We start from the raw sequence: 24558 nt of genomic DNA, 5'->3' as shown, positions 1-24558 counted from the left end.
GGTCCATACCTTTGAGCAGGCAAAGTAAATAGTGGGTTTAGTAGAGGAGAAGAAACGGCGGGAAAGAGAGGTCTGGGTAGAATTACGGCACCTAGTGGGAAGAGCCACGATTGGCCAGATGATGCGCATCCTGACCCATCATTTTATCCCGGAACGGGAGCATGCGTTCGTGCGAGCAAGGGGTAATGGCGGGTGAACCCCACGCGTATCGCCACTAAAAATGTGGCTTCTTCAGTGGAGGAGGTTCATGAACATTTTCACCCGCCATTACCCCTTGCTCACATGGCTCTCTGTTGGATATTTGCATGCCCCATTTGTGGGATTTGAGCTCTGGCCTTCCTTTTTCTTTCCTTACCTTTAGGTGTGCAGCGCCCCAGAGTCCTGGTCGCTGCAGTAATGTCGCTCTGCCGCTAAGTGGAGTGATGTTATGTCTGATTGCACTAAAGGAGTTCACCTGACCAGGTATCACAAGCACACATTACACTTCACACTCTGGCCACTAGGGGGAGCAAAAGGCACTATGTATTAGGCCACTCCTCACACTGGTAAAACTAGGGGTCGGATAGGAAGTTAGGACAGAACGCAGCCTGGGGAGAGTCCAGGGAGGACCTGTCAGGGGTGGGTTCCTGACAAGGGCCTAGCAGAACGAATAGAAAGCAACGGAACCGCACCTGCACTACCTTGCGGCAGTATCCTAAGAAAGGACAAGAAGAGAAGGATATTGTGGACAGTGAGAAACGAGATCAAGCACAAAGGAGAGCCAGTAGGAGTCGTGCCCCGAGAACGGCAACATCCTACTGAGGCGCGTAGCCGGTGACCGGAACACCGAGGAAGTAACTGACTTTATGCCTTACTTCAAATACCGCAGGACAGTTAATTATAGGTTGGCTGTCTACCATACATCACCTAAGCAGACATAGGGGGCAAGCGTGGAGAAGGGCGTCTCTAGGGTCCCAGAATAGCTCCGAGCGTTCCCGTCAAACGGGTGCGTCCTATTCAGATAAACTTGGGGGACGGAGAGAGAGAGAAAGAACTGATACGAGAGTTGTGAGGACTATCCCGAATGCTCAGCAGGGAAGAACTACAACACACAGGCGCTAGTGGTAGGCAACGATTTCCACCTGCAAAGGGAACTCTGGATGTGCCTTCAGACCGGCCGGTCTCAGACAGCCCAGTTGACAGTGCTCTGGATGGAGGATCCCGAAGCCTTCAGTAAAAGGTAAAGAGACTGCAACCCTGTGTCCTTGTTATTGACTGCGCCTCACACCATCGCCACCTACACTACTGGGAAGCCCTGGGGATATACTTCACCTGTGGGAAGGTATACCATCTAGCTGCCATCACATCACCCCAGTGGACCCCGAGCAGCGTCGGTTGATCTGACCGAATACCACAGGTGGCGTCACGAAACTTTAGCCGACTTTCATCACCCCTTTTATTGGACGCCCCTTAGCAGGGTCACAGACAAGATCACCGTGACAACCCCAGAACCAAGACAGAGAGGAGCGGTACCGAGTAACCCATGGCTCTGTGTCTGGGGGCGCTCCAACTTGGCGTCACGAACAGGATCCTACTTAAGCCTGAAGAATCAGGTCATGTGTGCCTTGGAACTGTGTTGGAATTGTGCTTGAACTGTGAATTATTGCAAAGACTGTGTATTGCTAGCTGCCGCCAAGATACCCGCCATAACCGCCGCCATTGCCGCGCCACGAGGAGCGCAGGAGAAGAAGGAGGGTGTGCCATGGGAGGAGATCGCAAAAGCGGCGCCAAAAGTAGCAACCGCCCCCTCCGACTACGGCTGCAGGATGACGAGTTCAGGAATGCAGGAGCTCACACCCCAGAAAATGGAGGAGCCTCGTGTGTGTACCGCCGCAGATCAAGAAGTAGAGACGGCAACCAGCGAGTACCTGAACCGCGACGAAGTAGCCCAGGACCCCCTCAGCCCACCGGAGGCGAACCAGAGCCTGCCACTACTGGAGGCGTCAGACCTCCCGACTCCAGACGTGGGGTCGGCGACGGCGAAGAAATGGAAGTCGGAGCTGTGCAAGAAGATCACACAGGGAGAGCCGTGGTCAGAGCCGCAGCAGACTCCAGTGTCCTCGTCAGCGGGGCCGATCGACATCGGTGGAACCACATCAGACGCAGATACCAAAAGCGACCCTGCCCCACCGACCGATCCAGCTCCAGCGACCGCTCCCCATCCCATCTATGACTGGTCTCCCGCTGCCGAGATTGTGGTGGCAGCCCTTTACGCCATGAAGGGAATACTGCCCCCACTACTGACATCTATGGGCGAGCCGTTAGACGTGAGTCACGAGGGGGTGATCTTTGAATGGCATGCTCCAAGGATCCAACTAGACGGGTCCAGACTGGAGGGCTCTTATGTCGTCGGGCTCACCTGGGAGCAGTATCGACGAAGCTTAATTTCGCAGTGGAAAGACCGAGAACGAACAGAACAGACCGCCCGACCAGAGGTACGGAAACCCCTCATCAACTGTTGCCCTGAGAGTTTGGTGAAACGGGATAGTGCTGGCCTTCCACCTGAGAAGGGGTTGTGGCTTTATACTGGAGCCAGGGCTGCCGACTGAAGTCTTTGTGACTAGCTGTAATGTGGAACCCCAGTCCCACAGCGTACCTCCTACCCAAAACTTGTACAGAGGGGACCATGTGACTTACACTCGCCACTGGAGTGAGCGAGGATGGTATGCCAAGAGAGTCAAACGATGCGTGCTTGTGTTCGCGCCATCTACGATCACGACCGAAACTGGTGACGGTACTCCGCGGACCCCTGACCCCGCAGGACTCAGCACTACTACCCCGGCGTGTGGTGTCCTGCTTGCGGAATCTGCCACTAGCACCGCCATTCGTACCCAGACCACTAATGACTTGATGATGCCTGAGAGACAATCCAAAGACGTCAAGACAGTATCGGATGAGAGCACCGAGCCAGACCTTCCCCGGTCGGGAAGTGGTCACTACCGGCTGATGTCTTGTCACCTACTATAGAAATAAACCTCGAAGACTTGACATATGTATTTAGTTAACTAACTGTTCCCTGCTCCTTTTGCTACTTGAACCCGTCTAGGGTTAATCCTTAAAGGGGTCCCTTCGTTTACCCGGGATCCCTATTGTTTTATGTTTTTGCACAAGTTTATCATTGTTCACAGAGACTTCCAAATCATGGGCGGTGAATGATTCACAAACTGTGTTGTATATAGTTCGCACCCTCTTAAGGGTGCTCTCTACTGGTTTTACAAGGAAAGAAGACTTTGCGAAGACATGATTCCAGATGACGACGTGGAAGTTTCTTGAGTCTTGCAGTTCCTTAAATGACTTGATGAATGCTTGAACTACCTCAGAGAAGACTGATTCTCACTCTTAAAGGGAATGTTACTTGTTGCCTTTTGATAATGATGCCTTAGATAGTAAGATAGTGATAATGTTTGCATAGTAGATGCCATGTAGCTAGAAGAGCTAGAAAGTGAACCCGTAGGGGTTAGTGAGTCTGACAACCATAGAGGAATGGTTGCTGTGGACTTAGAAGAAAAGAGGCAGTAGGCCCGGACGAATAGCCAGGCGGTCCTGCATCTGTGTGAAGTTAGAAGAGATAAAGAAAATGTTAGATTTGTCCTGTAATGTTTTATAGTAAGCCTTTAGTGGGTTCAGCTTATACGCCCTTAAAGGAGAAGTTAAATTATAGTTCAAAGATTTGCACTTAGTAGAATACCCGGCTGGGTAATAGGAATTATTTATAGTCAGTAGAATAGAATGTTATTTAAAATATTTAAACATCTTTCCGTTTATAACGTTCAAGTGACCTCATCTCCCATAAAGGGAAGTATTGTAATGTTTACATTGTTCAAAGCATTCCAAAAATTTTGTATGTCCTTTTCTAATAACTATTGTTGTTCTTCTTTTCCCAGTCCGGGAGTACTGGATTTAACCGGGGGGGAGGGCGGCGCCCCAGAGTCCTGGTCGTTGCAGTAATGTCGCTCTGCCGCTAAGGGGAGTGATGTTATGTTTGATTGCACTAAAGGAGTTCACCTGACCAGGTATCACAAGCACACATTACACTTCACACTCTGGCCACTAGGGGGAGCAAAAGGCACTATGTATTAGGCCAGTCCTCACACTGGTAAAACTAGGGGTCGGATAGGAAGTTAGGACAGAATGCAGCCTGGGGAGAGTCCAGGGAGGACCTGTCAGGGGTGGGTTCCTGACAGGGGCCTAGCAGAACGAATAGAAAGCAACGGAACCGCACCTGCACTACCTTGCGGCGGTATCCTAAGAAAAGACAAGAAGAGAAGGATATTGTGGACAGTGAGAAACGAGATCAAGCACAAAGGAGAGCCAGTAGGAGTCGTGCCCCGAGAACGGCAACATCCTACTGAGGCGCGTAGCCGGTGACCGGAACACCGAGGAAGTAACTGACTTTATGCCTTACTTCAAATACCGCAGGACAGTTAATTATAGGTTGGCTGTCTACCATACATCACCTAAGCAGACATAGGGGGCAAGCGTGGAGAAGGGCGTCTCTAGGGTCCCAGAATAGCTCCGAGCCTTCCCGTCAAACGGGTGCGTCCTATTCAGATAAACTTGAGGGACGGAGAGAGAGAGAAAGAGAAAGAACTGATACGAGAGTTGTGAAGACTATCCCGAATGCTCAGCAGGGAAGAACTACAACACACAGGCGCTAGTGGTAGGCAACGATTTCCACCTGCAAAGGGAACTCTGGATGTGCCTTCAGACCGGCCGGTCTCAGACAGCCCAGTTGACAGTGCTCTGGATGGAGGATCCCGAAGCCTTCAGTTATAGGTAAAGACACTGCAACCCTGTGTCCTCGTTATTGACTGCGCCTCACACCATCGCCACCTACACTACTGGGAAGCCCTGGGGATATACTTCACCTGTGGGAAGGTATACCATCTAGCTGCCATCACATCACCCCAGTGGACCCCGAGCAGCGTCGGTCGATCTGACCGAATACCACAGGTGGCGTCACGAAACTTTAGCCGACTTTCATCACCCCTTTTATTGGACACCCCTTAGCAGGGTCACGGACGGGGTCCAGCCACTGTGAGAACCCCAGAACCGAGACAGAGAGGACCGGTACCGAGTAACCCGCTGCTCTGTGTCTGGGGGCGCTCCAGGTGGATAACAGGTTTTGTATAGCAGCAGATATATACGTCTCCTTGACCATGTTACATGCTATATTTTTGTTCATGACTGGGGCATTTGACTAGGTATACACAGCTGGGTTTATTAGGCGGCTGTACTCTAGGGGTATGTTTCCATGTGCAGGAAACACTGCGTGTTTGACGCTGCATAGTGACGCAGCGTCAAACACGCAGCGTTCAGATGTTACAGCATAGTGGAGGGGATTTAATGAAATCCTGTCTCCACTATGCGTGGTAACATGCACGCGGCGGTCCTGCGACTCCGGACATGCGGCGCGTCTTTTAAGATCGCAGCATGTCCGTATACCTTGCGGCGACGCTGCGGCGCCGCAAGGTATAACACAGGGCCCTATGCATGGGGTGCGATGATCCCGGATGTCTGCTATGAACACATCCAGCATCATCGCGTCCCAGAAGGGGGCGGAGCTTAGCGCAGAGCGGGTTTGCCGCTCCGACTAAACCGCCGGCCATCCTGAAGGTGGACACATACCCTAGTACTTCAGGATTCTGCTTTTACTGTTGATATTATACTGCCCATTTGCCCGGATATGGTCGTTACTATTTGCTAAAACCTGTTGATATACAGTTAGGGCCAGAAATATTTGGACAGTGACACAATTTTCGCGAGTTGGGCTCTGCATGCCACCACATTGGATTTGAAATGAAACCTCTACAACAGAATTCAAGTGCAGATTGTAACGTTTAATTTGAAGGGTTGAACAAAAATATCTGATAGAAAATGTAGGAATTGTACACATTTCTTTACAAACACTCCACATTTTAGGAGGTCAAAAGTAATTGGACAAATAAACATAACCCAAACAAAATATTTTTATTTTCAATATTTTGTTGCAAATCCTTTGGAGGCAATCACTGCCTTAAGTCTGGAACCCATGGACATCACCAAACGCTGGGTTTCCTCCTTCTTAATGCTTTGCCAGGCCTTTACAGCCGCAGCCTTCAGGTCTTGCTTGTTTGTGGGTCTTTCCGTCTTAAGTCTGGATTTCAGCAAGTGAAATGCATGCTCAATTGGGTTTAGATCTGGAGATTGACTTGGCCATTGCAGAATGTTCCACTTTTTGGCACTCATGAACTCCTGGGTAGCTTTGGCTGTATGCTTGGGGTCATTGTCCATCTGTACTATGAAGCGCCGTCCAATCAACTTTGCAGCATTTGGCTGAATCTGGGCTGAAAGTATATCCCGGTACACTTCAGAATTCATCTGGCTACTCTTGTCTGCTCTTATGTCATCAATAAACACAAGTGACCCAGTGCCATTGAAAGCCATGCATGCCCATGCCATCACGTTGCCTCCACCATGTTTTACAGAGGATGTGGTGTGCCTTGGATCATGTGCCGTTCCCTTTCTTCTCCAAACTTTTTTCTTCCCATCATTCTGGTACAGGTTGATCTTTGTCTCATCTGTCCATAGAATACTTTTCCAGAACTGAGCTGGCTTCTTGAGGTGTTTTTCTGCAAATTTAACTCTGGCCTGTCTATTTTTGGTATTGATGAATGGTTTGCATCTAGATGTGAACCGTTTGTATTTACTGTCATGGAGTCTTCTCTTTACTGTTGACTTATAGACAGATACACCTACTTCACTGAGAGTGTTCTGGACTTCAGTTGATGTTGTGAACGGGTTCTTCTTCACCAAATTAAGTATGCGGCGATCATCCACCACTGTTGTCATCCGTGGACGCCCAGGCCTTTTTGAGTTCCCAAGCTCACCAGTCAATTCCTTTTTTCTCAGAATGTACCCAACTGTTGATTTTGCTACTCCAAGCATGTCTGCTATCTCTCTGATGGATTTTTTCTTTTTTTTCAGCCTCAGGATGTTCTGCTTCACCTCAATTGAGAGTTCCTTTGACCGCATGTTGTCTGCTCACAGCAACAGCTTCCAAATGCAAAACCACACACCTGGAATCCACCCCTGACCTTTTAACTACTTCATTGATTACAGGTTAACGAGGGAGACACCTTCAGAGTAAATTGCAGCCCTTAGAGTCCATTGTCCAATTACTTTTGGTCCCTTGAAAAAGAGGACGCTATGCATTACAAAGCTATGATTCCTAAACCCTTTCTCCGATTTGGATGTGGAAACTATCATATTGCAGCTGGGAGTGTGCACTTTCAGCCCATATTATATATATAATTGTATTTCTGAACATGTTTTTGTAAACAGCTAAAATAACAAAACTTGTGTCACTGTCCAAATATTTCTGGCCCTAACTGTACATGTGTCTATGTACGTTGATTTTTGCACAGGCGTATATGTAAAAACCTTTTTTGCAATTTTTTTGCTTTTTTTCCACCACTTATTTTTCTATATGGTACTGTGAATAGATAGGGGCCGTTCACATCTATATATCTTCTTGTATCTTGATATTTATTTCTGAGTCCATGTTTACAGCATCGAGCATGTTTGGGTAGTTACGGGGTGTCCATGATCCACATTATTGGGCATGGCTCTTTTGGATTTACATAATTGTTTTAAATGTTTTCAGGGTATGTGCACACGTCAGGATTTTTTCCTGACAAAATCCTGAGAATTCTGCCAGAAATCCGCGTGCTTTTTTCGCACGGATTTCTTGCGGAATTTGCGCGTTTTTTGCGCGGATTTTTTGCGGATTTTTAGCGTTTTTTTTTTCCGGAATGACCTTTTTGATAGGAAATCCGCAAAAAATCCGGAAAAAGATAGAGCATGTCCGGATTTTTTGCGGTATGCGTTTTTTTTGCGGAAAAAAGCTAACATCTGCACAAAAAATGCGGAATGCATTCTAAAAGATAGGATGCATAATGTTAGCGTTTTTTTTACCGGATTTATAGCGTTTTTATAGCGAAATTCCGCAAAAAAAACGCTAAAATTCCTGATGTGTGCACATACCCTCAAACTGTTGTGTCCTTAGTGTTATGACTTTTTCTACAATAAAGTGAGTGTTTAACTTGTTTGGGTGTTCCCTATATATATGGGCATTCTTTTTCTTGTGTTTTAGTATGTTCTCAACCCTCGTTGCCCATGGGTGAACCCCATTCTTAAAATTTAAATCAACATTATATATAGTGGTGTCCTCCACACCCCTTCCTTTTCTGCTTATACAGTACATCCACAGCACATGGAAATGGGACATTGTTAATTTGTAAGGTGCCAAGGTGTGGGAACACAGCATCCCCTCGCCCATGACTATTATCCTGTGCACCTCACATGCCACGGAAATTTTATATTACATGGTAGCCATTCAGATTGCTGGCGGATAATGTAAGACAAGGACAGCTCAAGTAGGAGGGAACATAGGCTCATCTCCATTTATAGAGAGATCCTGAGCACGGGAATTTTCCTCTATAGCAGGGGTGGGGAACTTCCGGCCCGCGGGTGGCTTTTCACACGGCCCCCTGGGAAGGTCCCCGGAGTTCGCAATGTTTGGACGGCAGCCGCATCCTGCCATCTGCCGGCCCTTTATCTCCAAGTGCACGGCAAGCAGCGTTCATCACAGAACGCTGCCTGCTCTGCACATGAATGATGTCATCGGGGTGGGCTGGGTTAGTGATGGGGTGGGCGTGGTTAGCTCCGGGTGGGTGGGGTTAGTGCCGAATGCTCTCCCATCCTACTGCCCCGGAAGAGGAGCTGCTGCCAGAGAGTCCAGAGCAATCTCTGTGCTGGCAGCTCTGTGTCTGCAGGTGATCTGTGTACCTCAGCTATGTGCCCACTGTGATCTCTGTGCCCCCCTATGTGCCCCATATGATCTTTTTGCTCCCCCAACTATAAGCCCCATGTGATCTCTGTGCCTCCCAGCTATGTGCCTCAATGTCATCTCTGTGCCCCTCCTGTGATCCCTGTGCCCCTCAGCCATGTACCCACTGTGATCTCTGTGCCCCCCGCTATGTGCTCCAATATGATCTCTTTACTCCCCCAACTATAAGCCCCCTGTGATCTATGTGCCCCCATGTCATCTCTGTGCCCCTCCTGTGATCCCTGTGCCCCAGCTATGTGCCCCCTGTAATCTTTGTGCCCCCCGGCTATGTGCCCTAATATGAACTCTTTGCTCCCCCAACTATAAGCCCCCTGTTATCTATGTGCCCCATGTCATCTCTGTGCCTCTCCTGTGATCCCTGTGCCCCCCAGCTACGTGCCCCCTGTGATCCTTGTGCCCTCCTGCTATGTGCCCCAATATGATCTCTTTGCTTCCCCAACTATAAGCCCCCTGTTAACTCTGTGCCTCCCAGCTATGTGCCCTCATGTCATCTCTGTGCCCCTCCTGTGATTCGTGTGCCCCCCAGCTATATGCCCCCTGTGATCTCTGTGCCCCCCAGCTGTGTACCCCCTGTGATTTCTGTGCCCTCCAGCTATATGCCCCCTGTGATCTCTGTGCCTCCCAGCTATGTGCCCCATGTCATCTCTGTGCCCCTCAGCTATGAGTCCCCTGTGATCTTTGTGCCCCCCACTATGTGCCCCAATATGATCTCTTTGCTCCCCAACTATAAGCCCCCATGATCTCTGTGCCTCCCAGCTATGTGCCCCCATGTTATTTCTGTGCCCCTCCTGTGATCCCTGTGCCCCCCAGCTATGTACCCCCTTTGATTTCTGTGCCCCCAGTGATCTCTGTTCCCCCTGTGATCTCTCTGCCCTCGCAGCTATATGCCCTCCTGTGATTTCTGTGCCCTTAAGCTATGTTCCCCCTGTGATCTCTGTTCCCCATGTGATTTCTGTACCCTCCAGCTATATGCCCCGTGATCTCTGTGCCCCCCAGCTATGTGCATCCCTGTGATCTCTATGGCTCCCAGCTTTGTGCCCCCCTATGATCTATGTGCCTCTCTGTGATCCCTGTGCCCCACTGCTATTTACCCCAGCAATATTTGTGTTCCCCCTGCGATCTCTGTCCCCTCCAGCTATGTGCGCCCCAGTTATGTGCCCCTCCGTGATCTCTGTGCCCCCCAGCTATGTGCCCTCCTTTGATCTTTGTGCCCCCCTGTAATTTCTGTTCTCTCCAGCTATGCGCATCCCTGTGATCTCTGTGGCTCCCAGCTTTGTGCCACCTGTGACCTATGTACCCCCCTGTGATCCATGGGCCCCCATGCTATGTACACCCTGTGATATTTTTGCTCTCATGTGATCTGTGCCCCCTGTGATCTCTGTCCCCTCCAGCTATGTGCCCCTCCATGATCTCTGTACTTCCCAGCTATGTGCCCTCCTTTGATCTTTGTGCCCCCCCCCCCCCCCCGTGATTTCTGTGCCCTTCTGTGATCTTCATGCCACCCCTAGAAAAACAGCTGTGAGAAGCAACATGATCAGCATCACCTAACATCACAGCTGCAACAAATAGAAGCAGCTCCAGCCATCACATTAAGGGTCAGTTACTGTAATTAATTGTTTGATTAAATATATCGGGGTAATTTTCAAGGTGATCATTTTTATGTGGCACCCGGATAATGATAGAAATTTCCAAATGGCCCCCAGCTGGAAAAAGGTTCCCCACCTCTGCTCTATAGCATCTATATGTTGTACTAAGACCAATGACAAAGGTTGAGTGCATAAGACAGTCCCTTTAAAGCAAATTTCTCATGGTTAAAACAACTATTGTTTTATGCCACCTGATTTGAGAGGAGTAACCCAGGGTCCAATGATGAGCCCATCTATTATACTAGCTTTGTATAGAGTATAGTAAACAAAAAGGCATTTGTAATTCTGCAGCAAAGGAAAAATGACACGCCACATGAAGACAAAGAAGATAAGGACAGATCTGATTAACGCTTCTTGATATGTGCACTTCATATTTTCTGCATTTTAACATTGATATCAGTCTGTTACCAACACAGCACAACCCTGATATTAAAGGGGTTTGCCACTTGAGACCTTTGTGACGTTTATACAAGATATAATATCAATGGTCTCCAAGGTCTCAACTCTGGGTCACCATGCAAGCCAGCAAGCCAAAATGGCCAAGGATAGGTGGAGACTGAATGAAAAGATTGCCATGCATTTCCGCAGCTCCCTCCAATTGAGTCTTTGTGAGTTATCGAGAAGGCTAAGCAACATTGCCAACAATTGCCAACATTGCCAACGCCGAGCCTTGTAGAATGGAGAGCAAATTACCCCTGCTCCTATGAATCGGTAGGAATCTTTACCAATCAGACAGCTATGGCAAATCCTTCAAATGTGCATTGAATGTCTACAGCTGATGAAGTTCTACAATATATTGACAAGCTAGGTATCATTAAACCATTACTCATATTCGATACAAAGCAAACAGCTCTTCAAAACAGTTGGGTCCAACCCCTTAAAAAGGATCTCATATGTGTTTAGAGAGTCTTTCAGCACAAAATGACTGCCCAGACAAAGCACAGTCGCTTCATGCACCGTTGGCATGACTGAGAATTTCAGTGCACCTTTCTACCTACTTTTTTTCCATCTATCTCTGCCCTCATCTGGCTTCTAGAAAGGTACAGTTGTCAATGAAGCCAGAGAAGGCAGAGGTAGATATAAACCAAGTAGATGCGAAAGTGCACTGAATTCGTTGGCCATGTCAAGACTGCACCGAGTGCCGATGCTTGGTTTGAACAGTCATTTTCTGTTGATAGACTCTTTTTAACCTGCTTCGCAGGAAACATTTTTAAGATACAATTGAATAGAATGAAACAAGTTAAGACAGATTGTAGGATTGGGGAATGGGAACCTCCTCTTTATTGTCCCCATAAAGTCCTAACAGGGTACAAGGTAAAGGTGTGTCAAAGGGAAATGCCTGTGAAATGAATGAATGAATCAATCAATCAATAAGGTAAGAAATGAATGAACCGATTCGCAGCACCCGGGTCTAGCAGCTGCATCAGTATTCCATGGCGGCCAAACGGGAGCCCTGTGTACAGCCTCCTACCTGCCGGAATCCCAAGGTTCTCCTTTGTTTATCCAGCCTGGTGCAATGTCATATGTGTATCTCACCACAATAATGACATAGCTAATCAAAGAGGATTCGGGGATGCCTGCAGGTCACGGAGGCAGTACACAGGGCTCCAGTTCGGCTGGCATGGAATACAGATGTGGCCGCTGGACCGTGGTCCTCCAAATAAATTCCCTCCTCTCTAACAAGGAGAATCACCACATATTTTGTTGTATAAAAGTAAATATCCTGCATCTTTCCAAGAAAGTAAAATAAGCTCCATATTCTATATTTTTCATACCTGTAAATGTACATGAGTCTTTCTCACATATCTGCATTGTAGTGTTATGTTGCTGTGATGTCCCAGTCTTCTGCTCTTCCATTGAGGTAAGAAATTTCTGCAAATTATACACAGAAAATAGAATTAAACTTGGTAGACATTGTAAGTACATTGGCGTGGGTGATTTATTGAACCTGAGCAGGCCCCTTCTTGTTTGCACAGTGCATTTTTTGATCCAAACAAGAGTAGTATGAAGGTATGGTACATGCGGCAGATTTTTTGCAAATATTTCTGCAAACAAATATTCATGCCTTATGTCTGTATAAGATTCAGTGTTGCAGAAGGTAAGATGTATAGTAGATATGTGTTGGTAACGTAAGCCATATCAGTAACACTAGGTTACTGATGGGGTTTAACGGGACTGGTTTTTGGGGCCAGGTTTTCAAAAGAGCCTGGCTGAGAAAAGTCCATCCTATGATTCAGTCTCGGGATTATAGCTATTAACAGCAGCTGGGATAGAGTGAGAGTGGAGAAAGGTGGAGCTTCTGTTAGTCTGCTCTGCAAAGAGAGGTGTGCTGGAGCCAAAAAGAGAGGTGTTTGGTTGGTGAACACATTTAATACAAGTGTGAGCTGCTGCTGAGAATATAGAGGTTGATGAGACTTCTACATTTATGTTGTTTCATTCTGCCTGAAAATGGACTACTTATGCTATCCATTGATACTGAAGAAAGGCTGTTTTTATTTTGGAGCGGTAAAGTTTTTGATGGACAATAAACTACATGATTTTTTTTATAAAACCCTGTGCTATGTGTATCCAAGCTGATACCCAAAAGCGTGAACCCCTATATCTGATAAATGGGATATTTGCAGAAATTACTACTACAAATATTAACAGCAGTGCCAGATCCTTTACATGCCAGACACCGGAAGTTCTTGACAGACCTCACTGATGTAACAATTCCACTTTTCTGTGTGTCATGATGCAGTGAATTACTTTCTGTCATCCAATCATCATTTGATGGACAGGTCAGATGTCCAATTGGATGCTGGGGCGTGCTTAGCTGTCATTGTCTTGATAGACAGTTTACCCATCCAATTGGAGGTTAGGTGTTGCTTAAACTATTTAGCCAGCCCTCTGTCCCAGACTAGTGCCAATTGTAGCTTCTTGCTCACTAGTGTATGTTTGCCCTGTTGCTCTGTGCTCTGATCTACTGCTGCCTGACCTTGGATCTCATTCTGACCATCCATTTGCTTTGACTTTTTCCTTGATCCGCTGTGTCCTGGTATTTAGACCCCTGGACCGTGACCTGACTATTATTATATATCCCACTCTGTCTTTGACGTACCCTCCTTGCTTTTGACCTCTGACATTTTGATTACCCAGCCTCTCAGGTTGTCCGTGTGTAGTGACTAGCGTCACAACTGTCTATAAGTTCCGTTATGGTTGGAACTGTGTTGGAGAGCGTTAATGCCATTAATCCTGTATATGATTTGACATGTACTGATTGCTGTATTAAAGAAAAACTCTAGACACAACCTTAGTCCAAAGATGTCAATCAGCTGTGGACACAAGGGGCCGATTAATTACAGTGTAAATCACCTTAATAAGATGCAATGTTATGGTGTTCTCTTGAACACATAAGCCAAAGTGCACGCAACATGGGAGGACAGGGTGTGGCTATACCCGCCTGTAAATTTCATGAAAGTTACGCCACTATAGCCACTATAGTGACATAACTTACTCCAATAGTACTCCACTGTAGCACATTTCTGACAGAGGCACCCACCAGTAATTAATTATGACCATTCCATTAAGTGCCGAGCGCCTCTTAATGAATTGGATGCCAATCTCAATGAGTCGGCCTCTAGTTTTGCACATCAGTCATACACTTCTTAAGAAATTTGGCTCATCTTTAAACTGCTAGGTGCCGCATGAAATGTTACTCCAGTGTGAACTTACCACATAATTTACTGTACCTCACTTTTTTATGGAAATTACAATGCATGTCTTGGTCTTGGTCACGCCCCCTCTTATCTCATCCCTACACACTTTTAAAAAAATATGGTGAAGCTGGCCATTACTGACGTAAAAGCAGCAAAAGTTAAAGAATTTTTGCGCAATTATGAGTTTCACAAACATTATGTGACATTTCAAGTAGTTTTACATCAGCATTCTGGCAAAAAACGACTGATAAATTGAGGCCTTAAAGGGATTGTCCAGGTTTGTCACTCTATGTGACTGCATACTTGAAAATCCTCACAGCGCGCCCAGTGCGCACAGTTAGGATTCTCCAGTGCCGGGAGCAGGCTGGCACATGACTGCAAATATGCCATTTGCTTACATGTGGTCAACTAGAATTTTGGGGCGTCGCCTAATACAAGTTAATTGAGGGATGCCTGACACATCTAGTTGGAATCTAGCAGGGAGTATGCAAATTGTATACTTGCAGTCACATGAACGACAACTACCAGCTCTGGCACCAGAGAATCCTGACAGTATGCACTGTGCGTGCTGTGAGGATTCTCAAGTTCGCAGTAACATAGACTATCTGTACACTTGAAACCTATTTAAAGGACTTGCTTGACAAGTTGTTGTCGTAGCATAGCTGGACATTAATTTGTACTGAAGCGTCTGTGCTAAAAAACAAACAATCAGCACGTCGAAACTAATGTTACTGACTCACAAAATGTTTGCTTAAAGTGTTGAGTTCCCGCCGCTGCACAGGGAGAATCTCGAACCATGTCTGCTGCAGTCTCCCATTCTTCCCTAGCCGCAGTGGAGTCTGCTTAGCAGAGACATCAGTCCCAGGTTAGGCTCAAGCTGATACTGTGCATCTGGTTACAGCTGCCGTCCCAGGTTCAGCCATTGTAACCAGCATTGATCAGTGGCGAGCAGACATTCCAGGGACTAAGTCCTGCTTTTTCATCTACTAAGCATGCCCGTGGGATGACCTTTCATTGGAGGTCGGAGGTCACATGCTCAGGTCCTGTAGCAGCTCCGATTGGACCACTGGGAAGGTCCTGAAAGGCTTCATCTATGGCCGCTTGGCCATGCGCCAGTATAAACCTAAATGGTGTGTGTGAGTTTGTGTGATTGTATCTGGTGAATGCTCCTTAATGTTCCCCGTTACTTGAGCATCAGGGTGAGTGGAGCTAAGATACAGTGCCAGTCAGTGGCTAAGCCTCCGACACACACTAGGTCAGCGTCAGTAGCGGCATGCACTATTGCTTTCCTTTAGTGGTTCGCAATTGCATCCGCATTAATTATTTGAGCACAATTTCTTTGTCAGAGTAGAGTGGTAATTCCCGCTTGAACCCAGCATCTGTCTCCGGCGTCCTCAGGCGCAGGCTCAAAAGCCACCCAGTAACAGAGCGGGTTCCACCACCAGTGCAGTGGGGGTGAGCGCTAGGGATCCCACTAGCTCCTACTTTGCTGCGCCCTGTGACGCTAACAGGGCTCAGCGTTCTATTGTGCACTGCGACTCTGTGAAGCAACAGGGTTCGTGTCTGTTCACACTGGGTGACGTTATCCCGTGTGTACTTTGGTGTAATCCCGCCATAGAGTGCCGCCATTACTCAGCAGCAGGTACCATCTCTGCACGGTGGAACCCGGGCTGCGAACGCACCTTATTTCCGTACTTATATTTATTTGGTGCGTTTTCCCAGTCCTAACAAAGTTTGCTACATCTGTGCATGAGCAGTTTTAAAACATATACATATGTAGTAAGAAACAGTAGTACATGGAAATATATGAAACTTTGTAATTAATGTTATATTACTTTTCTAATATGGAAAGTGGCATGTGGGAATATAAAAAGTGGCATCTTCCTCACTTTACAACAGCCAGTAGTAACACTTTTCCTGTCCACAGAACTTCTCTTTAAATCAAGGGTGCACAACTCCAGTCCTCAAGGGCCACCAACAGTGCATGTTTTCATGTTTTTAATTTAATCACCTGCACATGTGATGATTCCAACACCTTCTGCAATGCTATGGAAATCCTTAAAACGTGCGGTGTTGGTGGCCCTTGAGGACTGGAGTTGTGAACTCCAACTTTAAATGCTTGGAAAACCCAGTTTGGCATTTGTAACTATAATATATTGTTTCATCCAAAATAATCAGTGAATCTTAAGTATTGAAGTTAAGCAGAAAGATTTGCAGGAGTATCATCTAGAGGCAACATGGGTAGTTCATGGCTGCCATAACAGATCCTTACGAAACCTCTTATAACCTACTGGATTTACCACTGCTTGGTAGGCGTCACTGCATCATTGCATGATGGAGAAGTCATGGATTATGTCATGTCACCTTCTAATCAGAAGAAGATTTGGGGGTGCCAGCAGATCATGCAAGGCTTGCAGTGGTGGCCATGGACTACCGACTTAACCAAAGAACCAGGGTCCTGCCAACCTTTTAGTTCAACTCTACGGCTGCCGTCACACTAGCAGTATTTGGTCAGTATTTTACATCAGTATTTGTCAGCCAAAACCAGGAGTGGGTGATAAATACAGAAGTAGTGCATAGGTTTCTATTATACTTTTCCTCTAATTGTTCCACTCCTGGTTTTGGCTTCCAAATACTGATGTAAAATACTGACCAAATACTGCTAGTGTGACGGCAGCCTACTAGTTAAGAAATTATTCTGACAACTTACTTGAGGTTGGAGGAATGATATTTTTTTCTGATTCAAACACCTTCTGATGGATTTCCTAGAGATACTCTGTAGAACATTGTCTTCTGATGGTTTCAGAGTCGAGTCAGGAATATTGGATACATCGGTCAGGTCTATAAAATAGCGGTAAACTATTAATATATCTGTACTGATTGACCTAAAGGACCCAATTGGTTATGGCCTTACAGAGCCCAAATCATCTTTTTTGCAAGATAAGTTGTGCTTTGTTAGTTGTACAAGAGTATTACATTTATATTAATTTATAATATAAGGAAAATGCAAAACAAAATGTTACTTAGTTTTTATTCTATGTGCGCCATTTACTAAACTGATTTATGATTTTGGTGTATTCGGTATCTACGTTTGATATCTCTGTATTCTATGAAATTACTTTATGTTTATATATAAAGCTGCTAAAATCGCAACTGTTGACAGGTACATGCTATAGGAATGAAAGACAGCTCCGATTGACTCTGGGCTCACAAAGTTTATCTTGCATGGCCAAAGATCACATGTAATCCCTGTGACACGGGTCGGACTAGGGTACTAGGACTTGTCTGGATCTGAAAAAAAAGGGACTCTAAAAATCCAGCAGAAGATGACCCATTTAGAGCCAATCATTTGTCACTAGGGATGGGATAATTAATGATTAGCCTCTTTTTAAAGAAGCCTAGCCAAGGTTTTGGCCCCTATTCATTAAGAATGATGTTTTGTAAATCAGCAGGTTTTTTTCTATGTAATCTGACAGCAGCATGAAATAGGGACTGAGACCTTGATTCCAGCAATGTGTTCCTTACTGAATGGAGCAACTGTGATACAATCGCAGTTTTTTTGCTGCAGATTTAGCAGTTCTCTGAATGCTGAGCTGTGTATAATGCCGACCACACCACTGACTGGAAGCTTTCTGTGAACATTGTATATTAACAGAAAGCTGCTAATCAGTGCTAGGGTCGTGGTCGGACCAGGAGGTACAACATACTTAATCCTCTAGTGATAATCTCCTGCTGACAAGACAGTGATTTTATTGAAACAGCAAAATACAGCCTAGTAAGTCACACATGAAGGGATTCAGGGTCTCAGCCCCTACGTCATGCTGCTCTAAGATTACATACCAAAATCTGTCAGAGGGATAGAGCAGAGTGAGTGAGCAGAAGGCCAGACAGCAGACTAGAGCTGTCTGAGGCTGAAATCAGAGCTGGGGAAGGCCAGAGAGGAGCTAGTCGCGGAACTTCAGCTGAAACGGAGCTGGTACGAGAGGAGAATAGTTGAGCAGATGTGGGGGTCTGCAGCTCCTGGCGGAAGGCAGATGGAAAGAAGAGAATAGTTTGAAGGACTGAGGGGCCGTGCAGCCAGAGGGGCTGCAGCTCCTGGAAGAGAAACAGAGAAGGAAGAACAGTGTATAGTGAGCATGCAGGAGAGCGAAGCACAGGCGAGTGACACCAGGGGAGGACAGCTGCGATTGAGCTATCTCCCTGCGAAGCGCAGATACCGGTAGCCGGAAGACCGAGGTTGTGTCGGCTCTAGGAGGCACAGCAGAAACTGGCAGGACAGCTTGATTACACATCACCTGTCTGCCCTAATACCCAGGAGACACAGTGGTGCATAGAGCCCGGGTCATGATAGAGACCCAATAAAAAGGCTTGAGCCACCTGTCATACAGGTTTGTGTACCACCTTTATGGAGGACAGAGAGGACTGTGAGGACCTTGATTAAAGCCACAAGCAGCAAGGGACTAGATCAAAGCGCTGGTAAGAAGGCTTCTAACTCCACCTGGTAAAGGGGACTCTGAACTTGCTTCCAAGACGGCCGGACCCTGCCAGTACCTGTAAACTGGTGCCCTGCACTGTGGATACCTGAAGTCTCCAGTAAACCAGGTAAAGAGACTGCAAACCAGTGTCCTCGTTCTTTACTGCGCCACTCACCATCTTCACCTACACACTGGGAGCCCTGGGGACATACTTCACCTGTGGGAATATATGCCATCTCAGCTGCCTTAACATCACCCCAGAGGACCCTTTTAAGCAGCGTCAGTCCCTACTGACCGAATACCACAGGTGGCGTCACAAACAAACTTTATTCTCAAAACCCCTCTAAGGACATTCCCTTTAACATGGGCACCCAGGGCCACTGACCGGGTCGCCGCCACCATGACATCCCCCGGTGAGTACTGGACCCGGTACTGAGTACCCCCACTGCCCTGGAGGGCGACTCCTTTTACACTAGAATTCTGCCGTAAACACCATGATGAATGCGTTTTTATGAGTTTTTATGTTCGTTGAATTGAAAAATAGTGCAACACAGCTAAAACAAAGTGGACACAAAGTTACTTAAAAGGTTTTCCACTTTTAACATTATATCATTCATAGGCTAGCAAAGATTTATTGTAACAACTCTGTTGTTGGGTATCCCGGGGCTCCTTCTCTGTCCATAACGCTAGGGGCACCCTAGCTTGCCCTGCACCCTAGATTACTTCTGATGGTGAAGATGCCGGGGTCACGTACCTTGCCTTATCTTCTGAATCCACCCTCAGACTGTACCTTTCCCCCACTCAGGGAAGAGGGGAGTAGTAGTGTAGTGTAATACACCAACCAGACTAACAAGGTAATACAAACAGGGATTAAGGAAAATACCAATCATACAAATATACTAACACAAACAACAGAGGTAAACACCAGGGAAAGGAGGATGGGGATGGGGAAAAAACAAAGTAGAAGCAGAAAGGGATTAGCACACACCCCAAACCTCCCAACAGTCTCAGATAAATCTACCAAATGCCTTCTCAAACAACTACAACAAACCACCATCTCCTAACCATGCAACATGAAGTTATCTCTGGCAATGAGTGCTTGCCAGAGCCAAGATTATATAGGAGATGGGAGTGGCTAACAGTGAACAGCTGAGAACCTAAATGCAGGAAAGCTTCCAGGAGCGCTCAACTGAGCAGATTAACCCCAGCACTGCTAAAAGAAACTGTTTAATTTGAAGGTGAATTGCTTCTAATCAGTGCAGGAGAAGGATAAACCAGACGTTGGGGTCTTCTGGCTTCCTCTCTGTCACGAAAAAACGCTGACAGTTATAACAAGGCACTTGGTTATCATTCACACATCCATGTTTAAACACATATGTGAAAAAATGATATCTGTGTTATCGGTGGTGTGCATCATGTGTCATTTGTTCGTTTTACCAACAGTAATCAGTGTTTTTTATGGATAGATAAAGAAAGAAATTACAAAGCTTCTCCTATACTTTTCAATGTTAGACACAGAAGGCACACAGATGACACACAGACGCCATCCATGTGCTGTATGTGTTTTTCACGGACCCATAGACTTGTATTGGTCCTTGTCATCCGTGATGACGTTAAAAAACGACCATGTCTCTAGTGGAATGTTCCTTTATGGAAGTATAAGTAGGTAGTGACACTTACATGGTAACAGTGCCAACTTTTCTGGAGTTCGCCAATATTCATCAAATGAGCTCGGGGACAGTTCAGATGACGGATTATTAAAGGTTTGCTCTTGCTGTTGTCTTTGACAATGCTGCCATCTTGTGGTAATTGGACTGCTAGATATATCAATCTGTCTTTCCCGTCTTCTTAATATGCTCCTCTTGAATCTTGAATATGAAATCTTTCCAAGGTCTGGAATCTAAAGTACGATGAAAGACAGCAAATCACATTTGTATTAAACTTAAAGGATATAAAATTCCAAAGAGGAGAAAATGATAGAAAAGGTACGGTAATTAAAAGAGGTTTATCACAAATAACTTTATTGGCATGTTAATTTAAAAAAGTAATGTCTAAAAGTGTGATCTATGGATCCCAATTAGACCATGAAATACAGGTTTTCATTGATTCACCATGCAAGTTGTTTGGGGTAAAATCGCTTTAAAGCGAAGGTGTGTATGGGAAAGAAGATTCAGATGGGACGTTCTGTGGTACTGGTTATAACAAACTACAACGTTCTACTTCTTGCTTACATTAGAGGGGTTGTCCAGGCTTGGGGCTTAGTCTGCAGTCACTATGTTTAGCAGGGGCGGACTGGGCCGGGTGGCAAGAATGCATATGCCCCCCGGGCCGGTGCCTGAGCAGCTGGACAGGGCCGCTGGAGGACCGGCAGCGATTTTAATACGTAGCGCATTCCGCCAGCCGGCCCTTTAAATCTTGTAAAGTCAGGTGTGCACGCGCATTGCCGGCGCTGAGAAGCGCCGCGGCGGCCGTGCTAGTGCACGAGCACGGCCGCGTTCCTAGGTCCTGCGTGCGCTCGTCTGCTGCCTGTGCCAGCGCGGGCACGCAGGAGATCAGACCACGCACGCGCATTGAAAGATTTGAAATGTCTGGCGCCTCCACCTGACTGTGTGTGTGTCTGACGCTGGCCGGCCTGCACCAGCGTCAGAGAAAACTGCTCACCAATGCCTGGGATCCTCTTCACCGCTGACGCTGTCACGCTGGACAGGACCCGTCCCACCTCAGCCCTTCATCCTCCCGACCTCACCAGGGACCTGGGTGAGTCCCAAGATGAATTTTTTTTATGTATATACAGCAGTATCACCTATATAATGTGTATAGACTGCTATATATACATTATATAGGTAATACTGCTGTGTATAATCACTATACTACCTATATAATGTATATATAGCAATCTATATCAGCAATATATATCATACATCAGTAGCAGTATTGCCTATATAACATATAGACTGCTATACGTAAATTATATAGGTGGTACAGTGATTATATACAGCAGTTGCACCTATATAATGTGTATAGACTGCTATATATACATTATATAGGTGATACTGCTGTATATAATCACTATACCACCTATGTAATGTACGTATAGCAGTCTATATGTTATATAGGTGACACTCTGCTACTGATGCGTATATACCTTATATAGGTGACACTGGGGTGTGTGTGTGTGTGTGTGTGTGTGTGTGTGTATATATATCACACCACTGTATCCACAGCAGTATCACCTATATAACGTATATACACATCAGTAGCAGTATTGCCTATATAATGTATATAGACTGCTGTATATACACTATATAGGTGATACTATCATATACAGCAGTAGCAGTATCGCCTATATAATGTGTATCCAACATTTGCAGTATCACCTGTATAATATGTAGACTACTGCATATACGTTATATAGGCGACACTGCTGTGTATAGTCGCAGTATATATCTATGTATACACACACACACACACACACACACACACACTAGATGGTGGCCCGATTCTAACTCATCGGGTATTCTAGAATATGCATGTCCACGTAGTATATTGCCCAGCCACGTAGTATACAGCACAGAGCCGCGTAGTATATTGCCCAGCCACGTAGTATACAGCACAGAGCCGCGTAGTATATTGCTCAGTGACATAGTATATTACCCAGGCAGTTTTGTCACAGGTTAAAAAATAAACATATACTCACCTTTCCGAGGGCCCCTTGTAGTCCACGGCAGCTTCCGGTCCCAGGGTTGGTATGAGCGCAGGACCTGTGATGACGTCGTGGTCACATGACCGTGACGTCATGGCAGGTCCTTCTCCCACACCATCTTTGCCACCGGAACCTGCAACGGAAGAAGGCGGCCGGCGCGAGCGACTACGGAGGGTGAGTATAGCAGGTTTTTTTTATTATTATTTTTAACATTACATTTTTTACTATTGATGCCGCATAGGCAGCGTCAATAGTAAAAAGTTGGGGACACACAGGGTTAATAGCAGCGGTAACGGAGTGCGTTACCCGCGGCATAACGCCATCCGTTACTGCCGGCATTAACACTGTGTTAGCGGTGACCGGAGGGGAGTATGCGGGCGACAGGCACTGACTGCGGGGAGTAAGGACTGTGCCCGTCGCTGATTGGTCGCGGCAGCCATGACAGGCAGCTGGCGAGACCAATCAGCGAATGAATAACCGTGACAGACAGACAGACGGAAGTGACCCTTAGACAACAATTATATAGTGTATATATATATATATAATTTGTCTAAGGGTCACTTCCGTCTGTCCTTTCTTTCTGTCACGGTTATTCATTCGCTGATTGGTCTCGCCAGCTGCCTGTCATAGCTGCCGCGACCAATCAGCGACGGCCACAGTCCGGAAGAAAATGGCCGCTCCTTACTCCCCGCAGTCAGTGCTTGGCGTCCGCATACTCCCCTCCGGTCAGCGCTCACACAGGGTTAATGGCAGCATTGACCGCGGTGTAACGCACTCGGTTAACGCTGCTATTAACCCTGTGTGACCACATTTTTACTATTCATGCTGCCTATGCAGCATGAATAGTAAAAATATCTAATGTTAAAAATAATAAAAAAATTAAAAATAGTTACATACTCACCCTCCGGTGGCCCCCCCGGATCAGGAACCGGCCTTTTCCGCTCCGCACGACGTCCCGGTGACCGCTGCATGCATTGCGGTCTCGCGAGATGATGACGTACGTTCTCGCGAGACCGCAATGCAATCTTCAGACCGGACCGCGCGCCAAGCATCGGGGAACGGACGCTTCGATCCGGAGGCTCCAGGAGGTGAGTATGTAACTATTTTTTATTTTAATTCTTTTTTTTTTAACAGGGATATGGTGCATACTACGTGACTGGCCAATATACTACGTGATTGTGCTGTATACTACGTGACTGGCCAATATACTACGTGATTGTGCTGTATACTACGTAACTGGGCATACTGCCCAGCCACGTAGTATATTGCCCAGCCACGTAGTATATTGCCCAGCCACGTAGTATACTGCCCAGTCACGTAGTATACAGCACAGAGCCACGTAGTATACTGCCCAGTTACGTGGCTGGGCAGTATACTACGTGGCTCTGTGCTGTATACTACGTGGCTCTGTGCTGTATACTACGTGGCTCTGTGCTGTATACTACGTGGCTCTGTGCTGTATACTACGTGGCTCTGTGCTGTATACCACGTGGCTCTGTGCTGTATACTACGTGGCTCTGTGCGTAGCTGGGCAATATACTACGTGAACTACGTGGCTGGGCAATATGCTACGTGGCTAAAGAGCACCATGTAAATGGACCTGTGGTCGATCATGCGCACTTCGGCGCCATTCACATGTGGCTCTTCAAATAACGCCTTTAAGAGGAGTGTTGAAGGGCAGGACAAAGTATAGCAAAATTCACTGATTGGGGGTGGGGAGTGTTTGAGTATGTGGACTGGTGGGTTTTTTTCTGGCAGGGCTGCTTTTTTGTCCCTGTCCGGCCCTGTGTGCGTGTGTGTGTGTGTGTGATTATACAATGGGATTGTGCGTGTGTGCACTATATATACAGTGGGGCTGTGCGTGTGTCAATTATACATTGGGACTGTGCGTGTGTGTTATATATATATATATATCTCTCGCATGTTTGCCGTCACAGGACAACCTGTTCCTGGCGCAGGCACCGGAGAATCCTCACAGAGCATAGTGCGCACGATATGAGGATTCACACATAGTGACTGTAGACATGTAGCTTAAAGGGAACCTGTCACCCTGAAATTCTGTGCAGTGCGCAGGCGCCGGAAAGGTCAGAGGCTCGGCGCCTGCGCA

General features: G+C 46.6%; 1 protein-coding gene across 1 annotated transcript in view; it reads right to left on the bottom strand.

The window, feature by feature from the left end:
- CDC20B (cell division cycle 20B) overlaps positions 1-24558 on the bottom strand; it is a 77528-nt gene that overhangs the window by 26704 nt on the left and 26266 nt on the right. Inside the window, exons 3-5 of the mRNA XM_069748386.1 lie at positions 20429-20648; positions 16984-17114; positions 12351-12447 (exon numbers count right to left, since the gene is read on the bottom strand). Coding sequence (XP_069604487.1) covers positions 12351-12447; positions 16984-17114; positions 20429-20648 — 448 coding nt within the window. The remainder of the gene's footprint in view (positions 1-12350; positions 12448-16983; positions 17115-20428; positions 20649-24558) is intronic.

The sequence above is a fragment of the Ranitomeya imitator genome, chromosome 1, assembly GCF_032444005.1.
Source record: "Ranitomeya imitator isolate aRanImi1 chromosome 1, aRanImi1.pri, whole genome shotgun sequence".
NCBI classification, from domain to species: domain Eukaryota; kingdom Metazoa; phylum Chordata; class Amphibia; order Anura; family Dendrobatidae; genus Ranitomeya; species Ranitomeya imitator.
Note: the sequence above shows the minus strand (reverse complement) of the source record. Positions and strands in the feature narration are given on the sequence as shown.